This window comes from Rhopilema esculentum, chromosome 11 (assembly GCF_057945365.1).
Source record: "Rhopilema esculentum isolate cy_ngs chromosome 11, ASM5794536v1, whole genome shotgun sequence".
Classification (NCBI taxonomy): domain Eukaryota; kingdom Metazoa; phylum Cnidaria; class Scyphozoa; order Rhizostomeae; family Rhizostomatidae; genus Rhopilema; species Rhopilema esculentum.
This window is the reverse complement of record NC_142825.1, coordinates 7,964,807-7,988,144: the sequence shown is the minus strand read 5'-3', so window position 1 is coordinate 7,988,144 and position 23,338 is coordinate 7,964,807. Positions and strand designations below refer to the sequence as shown.

At 35.6% G+C, this 23,338-nt stretch overlaps 1 protein-coding gene and 1 long non-coding RNA gene across 3 annotated transcripts in view; one reads left to right on the top strand and one right to left on the bottom strand.

Moving 5' to 3' along the window:
* The first annotated feature begins 50 nt into the window (after positions 1-50).
* LOC135693989 (uncharacterized) lies at positions 51-16,692 on the top strand. The gene is made up of 10 exons (XM_065212612.2): positions 51-191; positions 1,950-2,070; positions 2,296-2,412; positions 3,231-3,328; positions 4,121-4,201; positions 4,603-4,731; positions 5,119-5,211; positions 14,967-15,023; positions 16,359-16,406; positions 16,579-16,692. Exons 1-10 carry the CDS (start codon positions 96-98, stop codon positions 16,669-16,671), a joined length of 933 nt encoding a protein of 310 aa, XP_065068684.2. The 5' UTR covers positions 51-95; the 3' UTR covers positions 16,672-16,692.
* A 471-nt stretch (positions 16,693-17,163) lies between these two features.
* LOC148958973 (uncharacterized) overlaps positions 17,164-23,338 on the bottom strand; it is a 53,519-nt gene continuing 47,344 nt past the window's right edge. The window contains exons 5-6 of one of the 2 annotated variants that reach the window (XR_016144335.1): positions 20,988-21,127; positions 17,164-17,735 (exon numbers count right to left, since the gene is read on the bottom strand). This is a non-coding gene — a long non-coding RNA (uncharacterized LOC148958973). Of the gene's footprint in view, positions 21,128-22,590; positions 22,772-23,338 lie in introns of both variants that reach the window. The other variant, XR_016144336.1, reaches the window with a different exon arrangement.

Below are 23,338 nucleotides of genomic sequence, written 5' to 3'. Positions count from 1 at the left end.
TTGTAAACATCAGCGAGAATGGTAGGAAGAGATTCAGATGTGATAAAAAGGTCTAGAGCAAAGGGAAATGTGTTTGGAAATGACGGTTCCTTGTGATGGCTCAAAGGGCTCATGATAATCTAACGGGAAAGATATCATTTTCCAACCTCGCTGAAGTCGATGTCAAGTCGTTTATTGGCCATGAAGACGAGGTAACATCTTATATATATAGTTACAGACTAGCAATGGCAACCGCTTATTCTATCTTGATTAGAGTATTTGTTATTTCGAGCATCACCCAAAAAAGTAGACTCATATTTTCAATATTTCCTTATTTCTTTATTGAATTGATAACCTAATTAAATCCATATATTTATGATAAAATAATCCTATATATCTTGTTTTAATTTATTATCAAAGATTTTTGTGTAAAATATTGTTGATTTAAAATCTATAAAAGCCTCAATAACTCTCCTAAGTACGGTTCTGTGTAAACTATCTACAAAATTTTTAAAATTTATGGTTCATCAAATAATTGACCATCAAAAATTATAAATGGTTTGGAAAAAAGCAAATGAAACATACATAAGCTATCCATCTGATGCTCTTTAGAGTATAAAACTTCAGAACACAGATCAAAACTCTAAGCTAGGGAATGTAAGTTTTAGTATGTTTAAAATGTTTGCTTTTTCAAAGCCATTTTTCAAAAATAATGGGTGGGTGTAAAGGTGGATCGGCTAACAACTGCCAATCTTAGGGTTAGCATATGACTAAAAACCAACAGTTGTTGGTCAGGGGGATTAATAGTTGCTATTTTGCATTGTATCATACAACGTTTAGCCTTAGCATTAGGATGTAGAGCCTTTTTTGCATCTTCATAATTTACTGATCAAGGACTGGATATGGTTTATATGGATTCCACCTTTACCTAGCATCAAAAGGTAGTTTTTGGGACTCTGAGAAGCTAGTTGCTTATCAAGTTCTGCTCTGGTTCTTCCTTCAATGTCTGAATGTGACCATACATTGTGGTTTATTAAATAGCTGAAAATATAGAGAAAGTATTAGCTCAGGAGCATAGAGTTTGCTAGAATTTTGTCTCAAAGTTTTCTTAGCAGTAGCTTGCAATACGATACAAACCCTAGGGCCGTCACAAGCAAGGGGGGGGGGGTTGGGTGCAGCATCCCTCTAGAAAATTCGGCAAATATTTGAAAAGTAGAGTTTGTCAGATTTTGCTTTTAAAGTTTCCAAAGCAATTGCTGTAGCAAAAAGTGTGGATGAGATGAGGAGAAGACCGAAAAAGTATCACCCAAAAGCAATTCAAAACAGGTACAGATAGAGCTATGGGTGTCACAGATGACTCTCTATCGGCAGTCGGAGCCTAGAACCTAGAAGACAACTGTCAGCATATTCAGGGCCACCAAATTGCCACCTAAAGTTTCAGGAAGGGTCAAAGTTAATTGAAAAACTCTGAACGCTAGGCTGCTAAAAGGAGGGGCAAGAGGGCAAAGTGCCCCATGGCCATGAGGTCTTAGGGGCCTTAAAAGAAATGAATTCTATTTTGAGATTGGCAATGAAACTTAGCAAAGTATGCCTAAAAATAGTAAAACTTTCCAAACGATTGTAAGAAATGACCACAATAAATTTTTCTGAAATGCATTTGAAGATGATCTAAAGGGCATGGTCACAAACATTTCTACTCACTCCGCTCAAAGGAGGCCTAGCCTTTTTAATTTTGCATCAAGGTCTCTGAAACCATTCATTGGCCTGCCTGTGATTTTTGTTCATACAATCTAAGGTTCTATTTAAACGTGCTGAACTATCTGAATAAATGAGGGTCTCTCTTTGCTTAAAACTTGATTTATTTTGCTCTATTTTGTTGGCAAATTGGTGACTGGTACCCTCCTAAGTGAAAATGTTTAGCGACAGCCCTGCATTCCCCAATATTTTTAGCTGTTTGTTGTAATTTTCAGATCAACTGTTGTGCATTTTCATCTGACTTGAAGTTTATGGTGACCGGATCTGATGATTCTGTAGTGAAACTTTGGGATGTTGCAGAGAATAAAGTTCAACACACTTTGAAGGGCCATTCAGGTAGGGGCTTTTTACAAATCTGTATGGCAATGGGTAATGAAATCAATTCTCCCATTGTTTGTTGGAGAGAAGAAAATGTCATATTAAATATAAAATATGTAAAAAAAGAAACAAATGTCAAAGCTTCTAAGTCAGAATTTGTTCTCTTGCAATTGTGACAATTCTACACATTTCCACTTTTTTGCACTTTGCTTCTTTGATTCTCTTTTTGTTAAATTATTTTAGGCCCAATTAAAGGCTGCTGTTTTTCACTCGATAATTTAAAAGTTGCTTCATGTGCCTTTGACCACAAGATTGTCATTTGGGATGCACAAACTGGAACAGCAATAACTACTTTAGAGGGTAGCTACAATTTTTTAAAGTTTGCTCCTGATAATGCATCATAAAGTCAATGAACATATTTTTCTATGGTTGCCTAGAAAAATGTTTTCTGAGTAAATGAATGATTTTATATCAAATTTCTTGTCTGATATTTAAATGGCATCAAGCATGTTTAATTGATCACTTCTGTATGTCCAGATTGTACTGCTTTGGCAAACCCATGAAATTTTTTTAGTTCATTCCTTTCTTGCTTATGATGCCTTTCTGTGCTGAAGTTTTAAAAATGAATACTAGTGTCCTTTATACCACGATGACTTCATTAACATATTTTTGTAATCCTGTATTGATCAGTATAATGTATTTTCTATGTTTACCTCTTTGCAAATGGAGAAAAAATCCGTATTTTGAAAAATATACTGATACACATGGACATAGATGTATAAACCCTTGAAAATCAAAAATATCTTCTGTGCACAACATGTTCAGAAAACTTGATAGCTTTCTAAAAAAGAAATTATTTTGAAAATGCTTCTCTGTTACTTTTTTCAGTTACCTTGACTTAAGTAGAAAGAAATAAATACTAAATGGAAATGCAGGCCTGCCATTGAAAGACACAGCTAGGAATATAGAAGGTTGTATCAAGGCATTCAAGCATTATCATCTGTGATACATCATGGTTTTTAACTCTGCTAAATCCAAGTTTGATCTAAAGCAGCCATGTAAATGTTTATAGTGTCTTTTTCCAACAAATTGTAGCGGTATTCAAGCCATGTCCGGATTTTTTGCCTGAATTAAAATACATTTAACAATGCAGAGAGTTTTAAATCTGCCTATTGTAGGTCATAGCTCAAGCGTTGAAAGCGTTAAATTTTCACCCTGTGGACAATATCTTGCATCAGGATCCTGGGATAAAACTGGCATTGTCTGGAATTTAAAGGTAATTCACCTACCTTTCCTTTTCCATTTTGGAATTGGATCGTAGTGCCTTTCTTATTTTGAAAACAGAAGGGTAATAGCTGGAAAAGAGCAAACCTTTTGAAACATACTCAGGCTTTTCATCTGACACTTTCTGGAGAGTATTTATCAAAATCTTTAAGCTAGGGAATATATATTCGGCTGTGGATTGAAAAAGCTTTTTTGATAATAATAACATGGGAGCATGGTCTTTGATAAGGGGTTTATTAGTTTTTTCCTGCAACCAATGATATTGGCAGGTGTGCAATAGGCAGGGGGATCTATGAGGCTCTTTAAATGATACATTAAATGAAACATGTGTTTTAAGTAACTTATGGAAGAGAAATCTTCAAAGAATTTATTCTGCAAAGAATTTATTTCTTTTGAAGTAAAAATTACCTTCTAAGTCAATTCTCAGATATTCCTTCATTGTTTTAATACATAATTATTCCATTAAAGTATTATTTCATATAATTGTTTTGACACATTATGTACTTTTCCTTTTGTTCTTGGTAATATTCATGTTTTCCTTTGTAAGTGCCCAACTCTACTGACTCTACTGACAAGTCCTTTGTTTGTTCAGTGCTGACATGAAAAATTCTAATAATATAACATAAAATACTTTAAACCAAACAGTGTACAGTAGCTACCATTCTCATCAATATTTGAATGTTTTGGGTTTGCCTCAAGAATGCTTTGCTACCACTGTTTTTTGGATTGATCTCCTTACATGCATCAAGAACAATTTGATGAAAGATGATTTTTCATATTTTAGACTCGGCTTCCAGAGGTTGTAATTGTTGGTCACCAAAGTGTCGTGCAATGTTGCACTTTTTCACTTGATGGAGAGACTTTGGTATGTATCCAGTATAGCATTTTTCAAATGCTCTATGTTCACATGATTCTTTATACTGTGTTAGCTTTAAGCTAATTATGTTTCTTAACTCCTTGTAATCCGGTTTTCTGTATTCATTTATTACTTCATCGCACAGGTACACAAATTTTAAGTAAAGTGAAAGAATATTTAGTAGGTGTTTAGCTAAATCCGAGTTAGATGAAATCAAGGTGAAAGAGTCCAGCTTGTACATACCGATTATATGATGCTTGATAATTTTATAACTTAGAAACAACATTTCCATGCATTTGGATCATAGTTAATGCCACTGCCAGCCGCCCAAAAATGGGAGTGGACAAATGTTTGGGGCCAGATTTTGAATATAAACCTAAGATCTGCAGCAATGTGTCTTGTTTTAACAGGCAACAGGATCTTGGGATAAAACAGTGCAGACTTGGAACATAAGAAAAGATTCGAATTTGGAAAACAGGGTGTTCAAAGGTCATAAAAGTAATATTAAAGCCGTGGCATTTTCATGTCAAAAGATCTTGGTAAGTGTTTTTGGAAGAAGTAAATGATTCTTAGTTCAATATTTCTAATGGTTCAATTGATTGGGCTCTTTGTTTTCACTCACAACTTAGTATAGAAACTCGTTGCTATATCTTTATGTTATTTAATTGTGTATGGGTCAATGCCTGTTGTTATCAATTTCCACTTTACTAGATTATAACCTCAGAGGAACAGATTGTTGGTTTGAAAAGAGTTGTTTTTTTCTGGAGAAAAGAAGATGTCATTAAGTTGAAGATGCCTGATATGTTTTAGAGTAAAAGCGTGAACTAACAGTAATAATACTTTGGTGCTTAACTCGCACAGCATAGCAGTGCCTTTTTGACACTTAAATCCCCAGGTTTACTTGATGAGTGCTTTGCATCATCCAGGCTTCTGCATCGTGGGACTGTACTGTTCGTTTATGGGATATCTTCAAGTCAACATGTTTACATATTCTTGATGGTCACAATGGAGGGGTCCAGGCAAGCCTTGTTTTTTTAATTTTTTTCTCGTGATGGATGAGTCCAGGCAAGCTAAGCCATATCCAACTTATCTATTCAAATAATGAAGTCTTCTTTGCAAATCAAATTTGATTCTATTTTTCTTTCAATCCTTGGCGCAATTGTTGGAACACCTGTACAAAGTTTTCAAAGTTTTTCCCCTCTCTATTGAATTGAATTGAAAATGAAATGTTTCCATTATTATTGTTAGAATTTTGATGCTAATGTTTAGTCAACATTGTGGGACATTTCTCTCTTGCCAGTTTCTAATAAGATTTTCTCTAAGGCTTTGTGTGGTAGATTATTAGCAACGGAAGTTGCTTTTTGGCAAAGTGCATTTTTGTGCAAACGCGATCGCCAAGAATTCGTCTACACCTCAAAGACATCAATTGACGATTTTAGACACCAGAGCACAAGATTATATTTGGTATTCATCGATTTTGCAGATGCATTTGGCAGTGTTAGACATGACTTTATATTTGAAACCCTGAAAGAGTTTAGAGTTCCACTGATGTACTGCTGCATTATTGAAAATCTTTACAATAATTCATCATTTGAAGTAATTTGTGGCCATAAGATGTCAAAAAGGTTTCACATCGTAAAGGGTACCAAAACAGGTGACCCCTTGAGTGCTCTTCTATTCATCATGGTAATTGATCGTGTCTGTAAGCCTATGGTAACTGCTGCAATCTTAGAAAGGAATTTTACTTATGGTGATATAAGGGATGAGGTACATCTGAATCCATTGTATTATATTATTGTATTATGTTGATGATATTGTATTAGCTGAAAATAATGTAAGTGTGATAAAGGGTATTATTGGGGTTGCTGAATCCCAAATGGACGAAGCTGGTCTGCAGGTTAAGCATGAGAAGTGTGCTGTATTCTATGGCCGTCGTTCAGGAAATAATTGGTACAAGGGCAAAGAAAATGCTACCCCTGAAGTAGAAATATGTTGGCAAAGGGCTTTTCTTAAAGGAAGAAATAGGCAAGATTTAATTTTTTGCCTGAAGACAGCGTTGGATGACTTTAGATATATAAGCACAAAACTCCTTATTCTATTTATTGACTTTGCAGATGCGTTTGGCAGTATCAAGCATAAAGAAATTACAACCAAATTGCGTGAATACAACATTCCGATTGTATACTGTAAGATTATTGAGCACATATATCATCGTTCTAGTTTTCAAGTTATTTGCGGAAACAATCTGAGTCAGAAAATTTACATCACAAGGGGCACAAAAACAGGTGACCCATTAAGCTTTATGATTTTTCTAGTGATAGTGGATAAAGTACTAAAACCAGCATTCAATCATGCCCTGATTGGCATGAATATACAAAATGAAAGAAACATTAGGCCAATTCCAATTCAAGCATATGCAGACGACATTGCAATGGTAACATATGATTTAAAACTACTTGAAGAGATGATAATAAAATGTGAACCACTCTTTGATCAAGCTGGTTTGAAAGTAAAGGCATCTAAGTGTGCGTTATTTTATGAGCGAAGGTTAGGTAACAATTGGTATAATGGAAAAGGTGACAAAAAGCCAGCCATTAAAGTTCCAAGAGAAACAATAGCAACGTACAAGAGGTCCGAATCGTGTAAATATCTTGGCGGGTCGTTTACCATAGCAGGCGAAGACGAAAAACAAGCTAAGGATTTCATCAAAGAATTCAAAGATACAATTGGTAAAATCAAGGAATGTACGCTCCCTATTCCTTTAAAACTCAGTGCTTTCAATAACATGGCTTGAGCAAAGATTTCACACCACTTTGAAAACACAAAGGTAGAAGAAAAACAGCTTGAAGAACTGGATGCAAAGATTACGAAAACCGTTAAAGAAATGTTTGATTTATATCCCAAGAGCAGTGACAAGATATTTTTCGTCAACAGACTACTTGGGGGGCTGGGGATAAAGAGACCATCAAACGTATATAGGGCAACACGTTTATCTAATTTGATGATGCTGAATCACGATGAGGAGAACATACGGTATCTGGCAAGAAAATCTTTGGAATTAGACATGAAATCACGTGGTGTTAGACGGACAGATAGCGAAACTAATTTTCTGGGTTATGCATTAGATGCCAACCGAAGACAAGCAAAGACAAAAACATATGGAGGGAACTCTGATTGGCCAGATCTACTTTTTCACAGATCTACTAACAAGTTTGATGGATCAGTTATCTTCAAGGATGGTTTTGCTGTGGTTGTCGTTAATGGCAAGGAGTTGAATAGGAAAGATTTCAAAAGAGAAATTGAGGGGGAATTGGAGAAACAGGATATCATTCAAAGCTGTGAGCTCCGCATGCAAGGAAGTTTTATAGGAATTGAGAATATAGACAAAACAATTTCGCATCAAATTTATTACGGATGGAAACTCTCTGATAGTTTAGTCAAGTTTATTCTACGTGCACGTATGAATCAAATTCCTTGTAATCTGCTAATTCATATGTGGAATAAGGATCACGATAAAAGATGTTCAATGTGTAATGAAAGGACTGAATCAATGTCACACTTATTGAATTCCTGCAGAAAGTACAAAGATTTATACTCGCGAAAGCACGATCGGGTCGTAGAATTCTTATGCCAAAAAAATCCCAAAAAAGAATTCAACATCATCGTTATTTGTCAACAAAATGGTAGAAACAGCTTTTCCACACATCAAAAATGCATTTCGACAGCTAAACCAAAGGAAGCCTGATATACTAGAGATAAAAATGAACAAGAGAGAATGTGAAATTGTTGAAGTCACTGTCTGCTTTGATTTGTATATGGATACATCCTACCGAGAAAAAGAAAATAAGTATCAACCACTGGTAAACTTAATGAATGAAAATGGAATTGCAACAATAATCAGTGTCATATGTTTTGGATCACTTTGGACCGTACAAAAGGATGTGAGGGGAAACTTGAAAAGGCTAGGACTTTCAGGGGAAGAGGCAAAAGAAACAATGAAGTGGTGCAGTGTATCAAACATGATTTGTGGTAGCATTGTATGGCGAAATAGGTGTAAAAAAGTGCATGGAAAGTAGGACTGCTAATTTCTGGTGATGTGCAAGGAACATATTTGGCTATAAGACATTTACAGTTTGTTCTTAACTTGTCAAATCATATCCGATATTATTATTATTATTATTTTTATTAACAGCAAGCTGTCGTCATCATATTACTAGACCTAGAAAATGCTTTCGGTGAAGTCCATCACAATCTGATCCCAGCAGTTCTTCGCTATCACCACATCCCCGAGCACATTCAAAACATTATCTGCAGCCTTTATGCTGATTTTAAAACATCTGTTATAACCGATGCATTTCGTACCCCTTTTATACCGGTAGGCCGCGGTGTCCTTCAGGGTGATTGCCTTAGCCCATTAACCTTCATCCTATGCTTTGATACTTTCATTCATTACATCTCAGATAATAAATTCAACCAGTTCGGGTTCTATACAAAACTCCTTAAACCCTGTCCATTGGTTTCAGTTCGCTGACGATGCGGCAGTGGTTACTGGTCAAGAAAACGAAAATCAAATTCTCTTAAACCACTTCTCTAGATGGTGCTCTTGGGCAAACATGCATATTCGGGTTGACAAGTGCTCAACATTTGGAATTAAAAAATCATCTTCTTCATCTGTTCAGTTTCTACCCAAACTTATTGTCAATAAAAACATAGTTCCCACTGTTGAAAAGGACAGATCTTTTAAATATCTTGGTAGATACTTCAACTTTTCTATGGATAATAGTGATCATATGTCAGAACTATTAGAAACTGTCAACTCGTTAATGTCCAGTATCGACAAATTGTCGTGTCATCCAAAAAACAAAATTCTGTTGTACCACCGATATGTGCTATCCAAAATTTCCTGGAACCTGACCATCGCTGATTTAAGCAAGACATGGGTGACAGAGAATCTAGACAATGTTGTTTCAAGCTTTGTTAGACAGTGGCTTGAGCTGCCCTCTCAAGTGCTTCACTAAGTTGCCTCGTCATTCCAAATTCGAAGTTTGGCATCAATCTCATTCTTCCATCAACCAAGTTCTTACAACAGTTATCCCCAACTCTTCAAGACTGTCCCCAAACCAAGAGATTCGCTCTTTATGGAAAGATTCTAGCACTGGTACAAACATACAATATGACGTTTATCGCAACACCAAACAAGTTCTCAAATGCATCCAAAGTTAACACGAAAACCGCATTGAAAACCTTCTTACATCTCAAGGATTTATTATCTCGTGCATCTTAAAATCTGCTTCTAAGAGAAACTAATCAACTTTGGTCTAGTGTCCAGCAAAAGTTACCGAAAAACATTTACAACTTTACCATCAAATACCTAAACAACACTCTTGCCGCTAGGAAAAACCTCTGCAAATGGGCAATTACTCAGTCATCTGCCTGCTCTTTCTGTCTCCAATCAGAATCATTACAGCACAAAGTGTCTAGCTGCAAGAATTATCTTGAACATGGTAGGTACACCTGGAGACATGATTCTGTACTTCTATATTTGGCTAAAACCCTTTCAACACCTAGAAACAGCTCACTTTACGCCGACCTGCCTTCATTTCTATCACCTTCTTTAATCATAGGCGACTCCTATCGACCAGATCTTGTCTTCGTAACTGAAGATCGAATCCTTTACATGCTAGAGCTTACTGTTGGGTTCGAAAAACAACATCGACGAAAACAGTACTTGAACAGCTAAGAAATATAGCGATCTTATCAAGGAACTGAGCCCTGCCTATAAACGTGTTACCTTTGTTAACCTTTCTATGAGTGTCCTTGGCATTCTGGGAACCTCATCTACCTCTCTCTCCGACATGCTACATCAACTCAATTTTGACTCAAATCAAACTAAATCCATCTTGATGAAACTCATGAACATTTCTATCCGCTGCACCTACTTTATCTTCTGTCGTCGAAACAAACCATGGCTAAGCCCCGAACTGATTGACTTCTAAATATTGTAATGCAGATAAGCCGATTACATGATGCCTGTAAAGGCAAGTCGTATAATTGTAAATTCAAAATGTATTCAATGAAAATGAGATGTTTCAAACAAGAAAATTATTATTATTATTTATCATTATTATTGTCGCTCATATCCATCACAGATAAAGTTATCTGGAATATTCTGATAAGTTATTCTTTGAAAGCGGGCGACAACAAGCCACCAAGGGTCTCAAAGTTTTTTCTTGTGATCTCTAAAGAGATAAAACTTTTCGCAAAATCATAGCTTAGCCAAGCAGTGCTGTTTTCTGAATAATATCTATCACAATCTTTACTGCTAATTTTTTAATATGCCTTTCAAACTTGTCCGAGATAACTCCTAATGCTTCAATCACTACAGGTACTACTGTAGCGGTTCTCATTTGCCATACATGTCCTATCTCCTCCCTCGAATACTGGTACTTTTCAATTTTTTCAAATTCTTTCTCTTTTAACTTGTGAATCTCCCGGTACGGCGATGTCTATTATTTTGACTACTTTGCTCTTTTTATCTACTAATACAATGTCCAGTCGTCTTGCCTCATCATTCTATCGCACTGGATCGTAAAATCCCACAAGATTTTGTAATTCTCATTTTCAATAACTGCTTCAGGTTGCTGATTATACCACCTATCTGCTCCCTCGAATCAACCTTTGCTACAGAGTTGCCAGTGAACGTATCGTGCTACATTATCATGTCTTTTCTTATACTCCCTTTGTGCCAATTTGCTACACTCACTAACTAGATGACTAATAGTTTCCGCTTTCTCTCCGCACATTCTACACATAGGAGACTCAGAACTCTAATCAATATGGAACTTTGTATATTTTTTTCTTAAAGCTTGTTCTTGAGCATTGCAAATCAATGCCTCTGCACATCCCTTCATATCTCCCTTTGCAATCCATTGCCATTACCTATCCCAATCCACCCCTTTATTGTCCATGCATTATCTTTTGTTTCCATTCGTCTTCTCTTTTCTGGCTATTAGACCTTTTATACTCATTTGATTCAATTGCTTCGGCAACATTAACTATGCCTGTTTCCCCGACCTTGTTCAATATGTACCAACTCAAACTATTTTTCTCCCCCTTTACACAACTTTCACAGCTTATAAGACCTCTTCCCCTTCTCCTTCCTCCTCCTCCTTCATATTCTTGCAACATCGCTTCTCGGGTGAAGTTCCTTGTTTATTGTCATGATTTTTCTTGTTTTTCTGTCAAGCTTTTGAAGCTCATTCGTATTCCATCCAAGTATATCTGCTTCATATCTCACGAGTGATACTGCCCAGGTGTTAACTGCCATTATCTTATTCCTACCGTTCAATTTTGATCTCATTATTAGTTTAGTGCGCCTTAAGTATTCTTCTGAGAATATTTCTTTCATCTCATTCTCCTTCATTTTGTCAGCCTCTAGAATACCCAGGTATTTGCATCCTTCAAGCTCAATCTCTTTAATACTTTCTCCAATACCTAGGTTTATTTCTTTACTTTGTACTAGTTTCCCCGTTTCATGATAGCCATACCAGACATGATAGCAAAAATATAATCGATTTAACTCTCCAATACATTCACACAACTGGTAGATTCGAATAAGGTCACTGTTACCTTGCCTACTTCTTTTCTCTTTTTTTCGCCCATTTCGTATTTGACGCTAGGTTTATTATAAGGTTAATGACTATCCATCTTGACTCCATACCAATTTTCTCAATAAATTACATATTAGGTATAAACTTTGAACATTATAACATATTTTCCAATGGCGTCCAATGTGAAACGGGCTTAGGTATTTACCGTATATGTATATGTTGTATTTTACTATGTATGTATTATTATAATCTAGTATATGTATATGTAGTATTATAGTTGTATTATTAGTTATATTTAGATACATGTTATATCCCAAGGAGGCAGTCATGTTATATTGCTCCTCCTGGGTTCCGTCCTTGTAACGTAGTTTAGTAGGTCGTACGTACTTTTTTAGGTAATTTGTTGTTGTAAGTTTTTATACCGAATATATATATAAAAAAACCACACTTCTTTACTCCGAATTCCATTCCAATATCATGGCTTATCACTTTTACTGTTGATACAAGACTATCAATTTCAGTTTTGTTCTTTGCAAATATCTTCAGGTCATCCATAAACAACAGGTGATTGATTTTCACATCTCCAATCATGTACCCTGCTTTTTCCTTCCGTAACAGCTTTGATAATGGTATCATGCAAATCACAAAGATCAGTGCGGAAAGACTGTCTCCCTGAAAAATGCCTCTTCTTATATTTACCTTTCCGAGTGACGTACCGTTAGAGGTTAATTCAGTTTGCCAATTAACCATAGAGCGCTGAAGGAAAGTTGTCACATTCTGTGGTACTTGTGCCAGTTGCAAACATTCAACTATCCAAGAGTGGGGTACCATGTCAAAAGCCTTCTTATATTCAATCCATGCCATTGCAAGATTCTTTTGTCGTCACTTACTGTCAGAGAGAATCATCTTGTCGATCAAAAGTTGATCCTTTGTCCCCCTGCTCTTTTTCCTACACCCTTTCTGTTCTACCGGCAATGTATCAGTTTCTTGAAGCATCTCGTACACGCAGTCAGCAATTATCCCTGTCATCAATTTCCACAAAAGTGGTAAGCAAGATATAGGTCTATAGTTTTCAACCACATTTCCTTTCCGTGGGTCTTTCTGACACAATACCGTGCTACCAGCTGTCATCCACACAGGCAAGGGGGCTTTGTTGTTTATAAGCTCATTCATTTGTTCAGCAATTCTATCATGAAGTGATGTCAGCTTCTTTAACCAGCAACCCTGTACCCCATCAGGTCCTGGTGCTTTCCAATTTGGTATCTTCTCTACCCGTTCAGTTACCATCTCCAGAGTTATTGTTATATCCTGCTGACTTACTTTATCATATTCCTCTTTCAAGTCCTTTAACCGTTGAGCATCCCCATTGTGTTGAGCATCATTTCCCCAAATATTTCGCCAAAATCACTCACTTTCTGCTGCATCTGGTGTTACCCCTTCAGTTCTTTTCAATCCGCTCAATTCCTGGTATACCTTTTTCTGATCTTGTTGAAACGATCTATTGATTCTAAATTGCTGAATTCTATTTTCATACCTCTTCAGTTTTGTTGCTTTAGCTTGTAGTCTTTGTTGCTTTAGCTTGTAGTCTTTGTTCGCCTTCAGACAAAATATTTCTGTTCACTTTCTTCAATCCTCTTGTTTCACATCTTCTACCATTTTTCACAATTCCCACTATTTCATCAATCATGCATTGTTCCTGTTAATCTTGCACATTGCTATTTCTTACTTGCACATCTATCATTTCAGATTGTTCATCAATTTGGACTATTGTTTCTCCTAGCACTCGGTTTGTATTATCCCCTGGAAAGCTATCACTACTCACTTCAACACTATTACTATTCCCTTCTAACCTTCTACAGATTTCTTCTAACTCTACAGCAGTAAACCACTCATTCTTTCTTATTAACCTAGCCTCATCACATAGTCTTTGTTCTATCACAATTGGTAAATTTCTCTCTTTCCAGATATTATGCATCCTCTTCCTGTAACCTCGTATCGGTCTTCCATTTTCATCTGTTGGATCACTCAAAAAATAGCAATGCATAACAGCAAGGTTCAATTCTTTAGTCCATTTTATTTTGGCAGACGCTTGATGACGACCAGACCCACCCTGCCGTACAGTGGGACACTTGCCGGGCGAGAAACTTTCACTTACAGTCCCAGTCTCATTCACGCCGTTATTTTCATTATTTGAATTACTCATTGCACTCAGAAACAGGATAGTGAATTTTAGGTTACACAACCACCGGTATTTTAATTGAGACACCATCTCTAGGAGGATTACCAACCAAGGCTAACGAGTCCTTCCTACCCGAAAGATGGTCTCGGGTAGAGCTGACAGGAACCTCACCTTGCTCAAGGGTGGCCTGGAGGTAGTTGTAGCAAAGGGTAACCTCATTATCCCACGTCAAAACTCCATAACCGGATACAGTTTAACGTCATACCCAGGACTTTTTATTATTATTATTATTTATTATTATTATTATTTTTATTATTATTATAATTATTCATACTCGAGCTTACAGTAGGATACGAAACTAACTTGGATGTTAATGCTAACCGCAAAAGAAAGAAATACTCGCATCTCATTCACAGCCTAAGCTCAGCCTATTCTTCTATCATGTTTGTTAATCTTTTGATCAGATCCCTAGGTATCCTTGGTCTCTCCTGCTCCTCTTTCATCGACATGTGCAACGCTCTAGATATCAGCGAGAATCATCTCCGCTTCATGATCTCCAAACTATCCAACTTAACTATCCATACTACCTATTACATTTTCTGTCGCAGAAATAAGTCTTGGAAAAATCCTGAACTTCTTCAATTCTAACGATCTCTGCTACTGACAACTTCTAAAACAAACAATGACGAACACACTTTTTTTTGTTAACTTCTTTTGTTTGTGCTTGTAATAGTCTTTTTCTTTGTAAACCCAGGCTAGCCAATTGCAAATTACCTTTGTAATATTGAAATTTGTAATTGTAGTTTTAATTGAATTGAAAATGAAAAGTTTCCATTATTATCCTTCAAATTGCTAATCATTGCTAGATTCACAAAATCCGGGGAATATCGTGCATTTCTTCTTTCTTATCTATTTAAGTTTCTATTATGTATTCTCAAATCTACCTTAAATTGTCATATTTATGGCATTTTGTTCGAATTTGTAGTCGTGTGCATTCAGCAATGATGGCCGTTTTCTAGTGTCAGCCGCTGATGATAAAATCGTGAGTATATACGATATACCTGAAAAATTAATGCTAGTCACTGAAAAGCTAGTCATGTTAAAGCTTACGTCAACATTGATTTCAAATATAAACCAAGGCAAAGATAGCAGCTTTAGGAGTAATGAAGCAGATTGAACATGACTGCAAAGATGATTTGTAGTCGTTTTGTCATCAGTATGGTTAACCAAAGCATGCGAGAACTTGACAGAAAATTGAACTATGCTATTAATTGCCTGATGTAGTGAATAAAGTGGTTGAAATCATTTGTTAATATGAAAACATAATCAGAACTGCTCAGAACAAGGAATTCAAGGAAGTTTTTTATCCGAAAGAATTGTTCGCAAGCTAAATATTTAACAACATAACAGTACTTACCGTGTTTAAGAAGGCCCAAGATCTGAAAATCCCATGGAAGCTTATTAGTCACAGGGGTTCCATAGATATTCTTCCACGTCCTTCTCCTTACTCTTATACTTACTACTTCACTTTTGTTCTTTTTCATACAATTTCTTCTTCTTCCTTCTTGTTTCTTCTTCATCCAACTCTCCTTCTTTCTTGATTCTTCTTCATCTATTTCTTTCTCCACTTGTTCTTTTCTTCTGCCTACTTTTTCCTTTTCTATTTCTTATGCTACCTCTACCTACTTCTTCTTATCTTCTTTGCCTTTTTTTCTTTTTGCCTTTTCTTCTTCGTCTGTTTTTCCTTCTACTTCTTTTTTGTTCTCCTTCTTCTTCAGCCTTTTCTTCTTCGACTTTTCGTCTCTTTCTTTTCCTCTTTCTCGCCTCTTCTTTTTCTAATGCTAAAATCTCAATCTTTTCTTTCTCGCTTTCTTTGTTTCGTCTCCTTGTGCCTCTTCTTATCCATCTTTTGTTTTTTCTTTGTTTTATTCTTCTTCGTCCAACTCTTCTTCTTCCCAATCGTTCTCTTCTTTATCCTTCGTTTTCTGCGTTTTCTTCTTTTACTACTTTCCTTTCTTTTTTCTATGCTTCTCCTTCCTCTTCTTCTTCCATAACTTTTTTTCTTTTTACTCTACTTTATTTCTTTTTCCATATTTATTCCTTTCATATTGTTGTGATTTCCACACCTGTTCTCTACTTTGCTTTCCATGACCCCCACAACTGTTTTTAAGCTATCCATGTGTTCACTCCTCTCCTTTTAAGCCCACTCCTTTCCTCTTCTCAATTGCATTCGCCTGTTCTTTTCGTCCTTCTGAGATCCCTTTTTCCATCTTATGTTATGTTGCAGATTAGATCAATAAACACGAAACAATGTTTGTTGTTATGTCTATAAGTAATTATAGCTTTTATTTATATAAGTACTTCCTCCATCTAATAGGTTCGGATCTGGGATGTAGAAAGTGGTCAAAGTGTCAAGGAGTTAGAAGTATGTCAGTCTAATTTGTTTGCTTTCTGTTCTTTTTTGTCCCAAAAAAATTAGATGAAGTTTTGACAAAAAACAATTTACAAATGAAGATTCATGCTGTAAATGATAAGGGCATCTCTTTGTTCCATCTCATTATCACATTAGCGTTCTTAATTCCAATTGCTAATTTCAGGCACACTGCGAGGAAATAAACGCATGTGTTTTCACAGATAGTGGAAACATCCTCACATCTGGACCACAATACTCAACGGTCTTTTTGTATTAAAGACCTTTTCTATGTCACGTGGTAAGTGTCAATAATTATAATGACTTGTACCGTATAAACGGCTATTTTTCAACCATAAATTTGCATAATTGTTGACGTCATGTATGTTGAAACATTCAATCTTGTTTCTTCTTCTTTTCAATCAGTATAATCATATTTTCGTTTCATCTTCGATCTATAACAGATTATTACTTGAAGTATCTCGCCCAATTTTACGTTTCCAGCAATCACGCTGCTTCAGATAGCGCGTTTGTAAAAAGAGTTAATTCCATAATGATATTTAGACAGGTGCAAGACCTGGCCAGATATGGTTACTATATACAAGAGATTATTTCACAATAACTTTTATCACTATTGCTCTTTTGCAATAAAAAGTTTTGAACTGTTCTTTCAAATAGCTTTTTTGCTTATATTTTTGGAATTGAATTCAGGAATCGTCCTGATTTCTGTTGCTGTGAGCGATATTTGGCTCATATGCAACAAGAACAGATTGTTTCAGCTCGGCTGACTTAAGGAAACCGCACACGGTAGGGAGTATTTACCGCAAAAAAATTGGTATTTAACAGACGGCAAAAAGGAGCCTTAAAACCATCTGCGTGCTAGTGAAACTGCCTTTAGATCTACACTGGCCTGTAGACTTCTTTAAGTTGACAGACTTGTAAAATATTTTCGTTATTTTAATAAAACACTGTGGAAATGTTTGCCTTTATTAGTAGCAGAACTACCTTTTGAGCTTCTTATGACGCCTGAGAACAGTACTGGCGGCTAAAAAAGCCCAAGAATGCAGCTATTGGTACACAATTTAGGCATTCTCCCCAAGGCGTTAAGGATTGCAGTAATATTCTGAAAACTAAGGCCTCCAAGTGAAAAGGAAATACTTCGAGTTAACGAATTTTCGAGATATCGGGGGTTCGAACGTGTTGGGATTATACTGTAAATGAAGCCAATAACGATAACCATAAAGGTACATTGTTATGATCGCTGTCCCTCAAACTTTGCATATCGATCCTCAAAGCTACCAGGCTAGTACATCTTCTAGCTATGAATTGATCGTGAAGCGGTAACTGAAAATATAACAAATAGGGTTAAGTAAAGTCAAAATAGATTAGATATAAACAGGGCCAACGTCGAAAGAGACACATCTAGTGGTAAAAAGTTATACAACATGCAAACTTTCCATTTGACTGTTAATTACTTTTGCGAATCTTTGTTCATTTTCACAGAAAGAATAATGTGAAAATCTTGATAAAGAAGAAACCGATAAAGAAGAAACCGATAAATATGTGGGATGACAAGCACGTGTTCAACAAATCCAAGTTCCATGATTGCAAAGTAAAGCAACAAAGATAATTTTTAGACAACACAATTAAAGATCTATTCCAGCGCTAAGTATGGATGCTTATTTTGAGAAAAATAAAAGAACAAGAAAATGATCAGAGTATCCTTTAGAATATGAAGAAAGCGTTCATCATTAGCATTTCATACATGCACTTTGAAGTCAATAAGCTAGTTTTCTCTTTTTCGTATTACATTTAGTTTAGGTATTAGTTTGACAGAGTTGAAAGTGTTGTTTTGTGACAGAGTTGAAAGTACTTCAAAGTAATGTTTAACTGATGACGTCATTAATATCTGTTTTCATACATTCTGATTTTCGAACAAATAATTTAAAAGCATTATAAATTACCTGTAGATGTGCTAAGTCATTTAACTAATTTAAGAATGAGCTGAGATGCGGTTTGTCAAATGTCTAAATTTTACTAGTGGAATTTTTATTTGGTCTGGCTAAAATATTCAAAATCAAGGCCGAATTATAGTGATCATTGGGACAGATCTTTGTCTGCGAATGTATATAGGCCGCTTTCGTATAAATACAGCTGTTTATTGAAATGTATTACTAGGTTTTGATGTTCTTTAAGATTAAATGGTCAAAATAGAAAGACTTCAATAGGTCTTTATGGCGTCTTTACTTTTCTATACTTTAGGCTTAAAGTTTTAAAAAGAAGTATAGATAGAATTCAATCTTGTTACAGCAACAACAAGATTATGCAAACCACATAAATTATAGTAATATATAGCTGTTATAAATAACGCGAGCTTAAAATTTTTCTGTTTACATCACTCTGTCAATTTTGAAGTGTATTTCTCTCATAGCCTTTCTATATTCTCTCTTACTTCATTTGTATATACCAAAGATTATATCCTAAGACTGTATTTTGTAGGCTTGGATATAAAAAACCATTCGTTCAATATATGATAGAAAAAGTAGCTCAGCTGGTGTCTAGCAATTCTACTCATCCGTTTCGTTTAATAAGAAACTGTTCTGCTTCAGTGCCTTACGAGAAGGGCCATTTAGAAAATAAGCTACCCGAATAAAGCTATGAAACTTTGGTAAAAAACTGGGTTTTGTCACTAAAAAAAGTGTCTGATCTTTGTGCTAGTTGCCACATCAAATAATTATTTGAGTGTACCAGGTTTATATCTTTGCTTCCATGCCTGATGACACACTCCACGAACTGGCTATTAGAAAGAGCCACAAAATTTCGGTCTCATTACATATCGATTTCGAGTCACCGACTAACTGCCAAGATAGAATTAATCTTTTTGCTTAAAAAAGTGGGCATTTAGCAAACAATTACTAAGCTTTCCGTATATTTTTATATTTACCTCCAAAACGAACTTTGGATAAATGATTAGCCTTGTACTTCTTCGGCATAAATTTCCCGTCATCTTCTATTTGAATGACTTTTCTCTGCTAAAACGGATTCATTAATATCATAGCGACTGGCTTTTTATATCAGTTAATCTGACACTTTAGTTCTTAAAAATAAATATAAAGCTGTCATGGCGGATGAACTGAACAAATTTGATAAATGAGAACAGGCTGTTACCGACTCAGAGTATGTTTGGTTTTCTGTAATTTTGCAGCTGATTCCCCACAAAAGTAATTACAATTCAGGAAAAATCTTCTGTTTGGAAGGGGTTTGTGATAGAAGATCCTTCCCTTTACTCTGCAGAGGTTGGTAGAAAATATTTTACTATTTTTTCTTCTTAGTTTGTTGATTATGTGAAACAGACTTGAGAGAGACATTTGAGTTGTAATTATGTCATAACAGACCTAAATTTCATGATCTTGATTCTGATTTTGACATGGCTGAGGCGTTGGCAAGTACTGCATGCACTGGAATTGTCGTCATTTACAACGCTCCTAACGACGGTCCTAGTGGAAGGTGTGTCATTCAACCAGTGTTAAAACTAATTTCAAAATAATCGGCGAAGCAAAAAGGATATATGCTTGAAGGAAGGTGGGGGGGGGGTGGGGGGGGGCTTAATGGGCTACTTCCGGATTCTACGAGTCTTGCGACGATAAAAGCAACAGTAGGCGACAGGGAGGAACAACGAAGAACGACGAGAGCGATCCGATATGAATGAAACATGATCTGAAAAATATATTTTAATATCAAGTTAGACTGCGTCTTGTCGCCGACCTCTTTCAATTGCTATTAATGGTACTGCGTCTTGTCGCCGAACTCTTTCCATTCAAGGACAGTGATTAACTGAGCACATGGCTCTGCATTGCTGAAGAGCTGTGCTAATTGAAATTTTCTTGCTGTTTCAGCATCGCCCACCTAAGAACTTTTAATAGCTTGTGTGACTGCAACAGGCTGTGGCTAACACGCATCGTTTGATGTTGGTCCCATGTCCAGACAAGATTTAAGATTCTTTTTTGCCAAATGATTAAAGAATGATTTGGCGTCATCGACAGATTCTTGCTGCAGCCATATTTTTTCTGAGGCCGAGTCGGCGCCCTGACTCAGTGCAATCACAAGCGCCCTTTCCATTTGACTCGTTCGATTGTATTGAAACAATATTTGATACTAACATTGTACATCTCTATTATTATCACTATGTCTTGACATTTCTAAACGTATCAAGTAGGAAATTTTGTGTTTATGTATTTTGTGTTTAGCTTTATATTTTAAACATCAAAATGTCATTTATGCCTAATAGAGTGGTTTGGTTTTTAGCAAATGTTTAGCATCTTTAGGAAAGCCTGCTCTACTTCATAATTTTCAAACATTTTATATTTATTTCTCTATTTAATTTTTTCATCTGTGTATCTTTGTATTAAACAGGAGAAGCAACATTAAAAATGTATTGGTTCTTAAAAATACTTCAACAATTGTAAAAACACTGTAAAGATTCAGGAGGGATACAATTTTCTGTGCAAAACATTTTGCTTGTAAGATGATGACCCATCAGACACTTAATAGAAACCTTGCATTTTGCAGTACCAAACAGTCAAATAAATAGCCTACCTTTACATTACTGTGTGTTATAATGTAAGGCGAAGGGCAGGAAAACCTGGTTTCATTCTTGATAGCCAACCAGCCTGTTGACAAGGAGAATCGTCTAAGAGCAAGCTCTGTAAAATGTACAGAAGCAAAGCTGCAACTTTCTAGGAGAAAAGGGCAAGTTATTTGTCGTTGCTTTTTATCCACTCCTATTACTTAATCAATCGAGTTTACTTCCTTTAGAATTTGCCTTAACCACTTCAAAATTTAGTAAAAACCAGGAAATCACAGCTAAACAGTTCCAGCAAACTCTCTTTCAGTACCTTTTTAACTCATATCAGTAAAGTGATGGTTTCAAAGTATTATCTGTGTTTTGATAATTGAAAATAAGATTTTACTCGTATGTCTACAAAACCTGGGTACATGCATACGTTATAGACACAAATGCTTCAACTGAGAACATCTGAGAGATTGTGGTAGTCATGTAGCATCTAAATTGGCAACGAGTCGATTACTGTTTTCTTGGCATTTTCTTAAGTACAATAACCACTTTAAGAATATCAAGATTGCTCATTCTCCGGAAATATTAACTTATTCTTCGATACTCTCTATACCAAACTCTCTCACAGTCAAGCCAAGATTACGCTAAAGAGAGCTTTTTTCAAGCTCTATATGTTTAAACTATATTTCCCTTTTGCAAGCTCCATTATTGTAACTATTTATTTTGTGTTCTGCACAGTTTTCAGCTTCGTCCATTACGCTGTTGCTTAGGAGACGTGTATTTCGAAATCTCAGCATTGAAAGGCGTGTTGCCAACGACTTGTGTTAGGAAATGTCCTGTTGTTATAGTCATGCAAACTTTAGTTAGCTAGGTCACGATCTCATGGACTAATGAGGGCAAACAGACATTGTCAGCCACGCGTTTCATTTTCAAAAATTGTTTATTTGACCTGCCAATCAATTTGAAAGAATAAACAAATTATTTATCTCTTTCCTAAATAATTTGATAAGATTTAATGCATTTCCACTAAAAATGCCTTGTTTTGGATTATGTTTATTCTTTGTTTTAGTTTTTATACCTCACCTTCGCAGTTGGAGACACCGTGTTTCATATTTTGACTGCTTGAAAAATTAAACAATAAAGAGCCTTAAATTGTATATTTGCGTTGAAGGAAAATCCTTTTATTATTTGCTGCTTTTGATCTTGCCTAGTTTCATCTACAAAAGTATTACTATGGTGATTTTACTCTTAGCTATGGCATTTCCAGCAGTGCGATGTCAGATGTTGCTGTTATCTGAGTTCCAGCTGAAATAGCAGGGTTTTATATCATGACTTTTGCAAGGCAGTTTTGAAGTCAAATTAAGATAACAAACGATCATTGCCACTACAAAACCTCTTTTTGAAAACTAGGTACCGTATGAAGTAAGTTTGAGGTTGAAATGAACGATAAAGTTAACAAGATGTGTTTTCAGGAAAGACCTTTTTTATTTTTAAGGTTAAACATTGAAATCTACCAAATAGAGTAAAATCTCTTTGAAAAAGACTGTTTAAGATAACGTTTATCTTTTCCTGTTTATTAATTATTGTACGATAAAGCCCTCAAAATAGGTGTACTAGAAAACTTACGTAGTAAAGATAATATTCTAATCTGCCGCTTTTGGAAATTTGCCATTTGCTTGGAATGGGGTTTCATTCACTTTTGTTTTTTCCTTGCACGTTTTATTTTTTCCGATTCCAAGAATCAGCATCTTTTAATACTTCGAAAAAGTCTCTTTGTTGAGGCCGTCATAATTTTGCGAGCACAGTCCTTGAAAAAGTAAAAGAATTATAATAACATTTTAAAGGAAGTAAAAATAACCAAAGTTTCTTTTATCTGTCAAGTTGCTTTAAAATATTTCGGTTATATTTTTTTTAAGACTGTTATTTTCATGTTTCATAAAAATGCATTATCAGCATATCTTCTTTTCATTTTTATGCCGCGCTTTAACTGGCTAACAAGAACTTATCGTTCATAAACTTGGACAGAACATAACCTCCTCTATTCCTGCTATCATTTGCAAAATAGCCAATGAGAACATTTAAAATTCAGGAGGAGAAACCCACACTTACAATACCAAAGTATTTACGCTGTTCCCCGGCCTTGAAAATGGCCAAGTTGAGAAACGACTAACACTCTTAGCTATGGAAGTCTCTGAAGCAATACTTCTCAAAGCAAACTCTCCTACTAGAAATTTATTTATGCACTTAAATCATAAGATTAGATACTTAAAGATTAGAATATTCTCTAATTTCTACAATCATAAATCATAGCCCTGTTTCATTTTTGTGTGACGTGAATTCTTGTTAGAAAAAAGAGCATTAAAGGCCATTAAAC

What these genes read in the sequence shown, in the direction of transcription:
- LOC135693989 (XM_065212612.2), top strand. Translation starts at nt 96, where the DNA reads ATGGCTCAAAGGGCTCATGATAATCTAACGGGAAAGATATCATTTTCC. An exon ending in TTATTGGCCATGAAGACGAG is followed by an intron (nt 192 to 1,949) that starts GTAACATCTTAT and finishes TGTAATTTTCAG; the next exon opens with ATCAACTGTTGTGCATTTTC. An exon ending in CACTTTGAAGGGCCATTCAG is followed by an intron (nt 2,071 to 2,295) that starts GTAGGGGCTTTT and finishes AAATTATTTTAG; the next exon opens with GCCCAATTAAAGGCTGCTGT.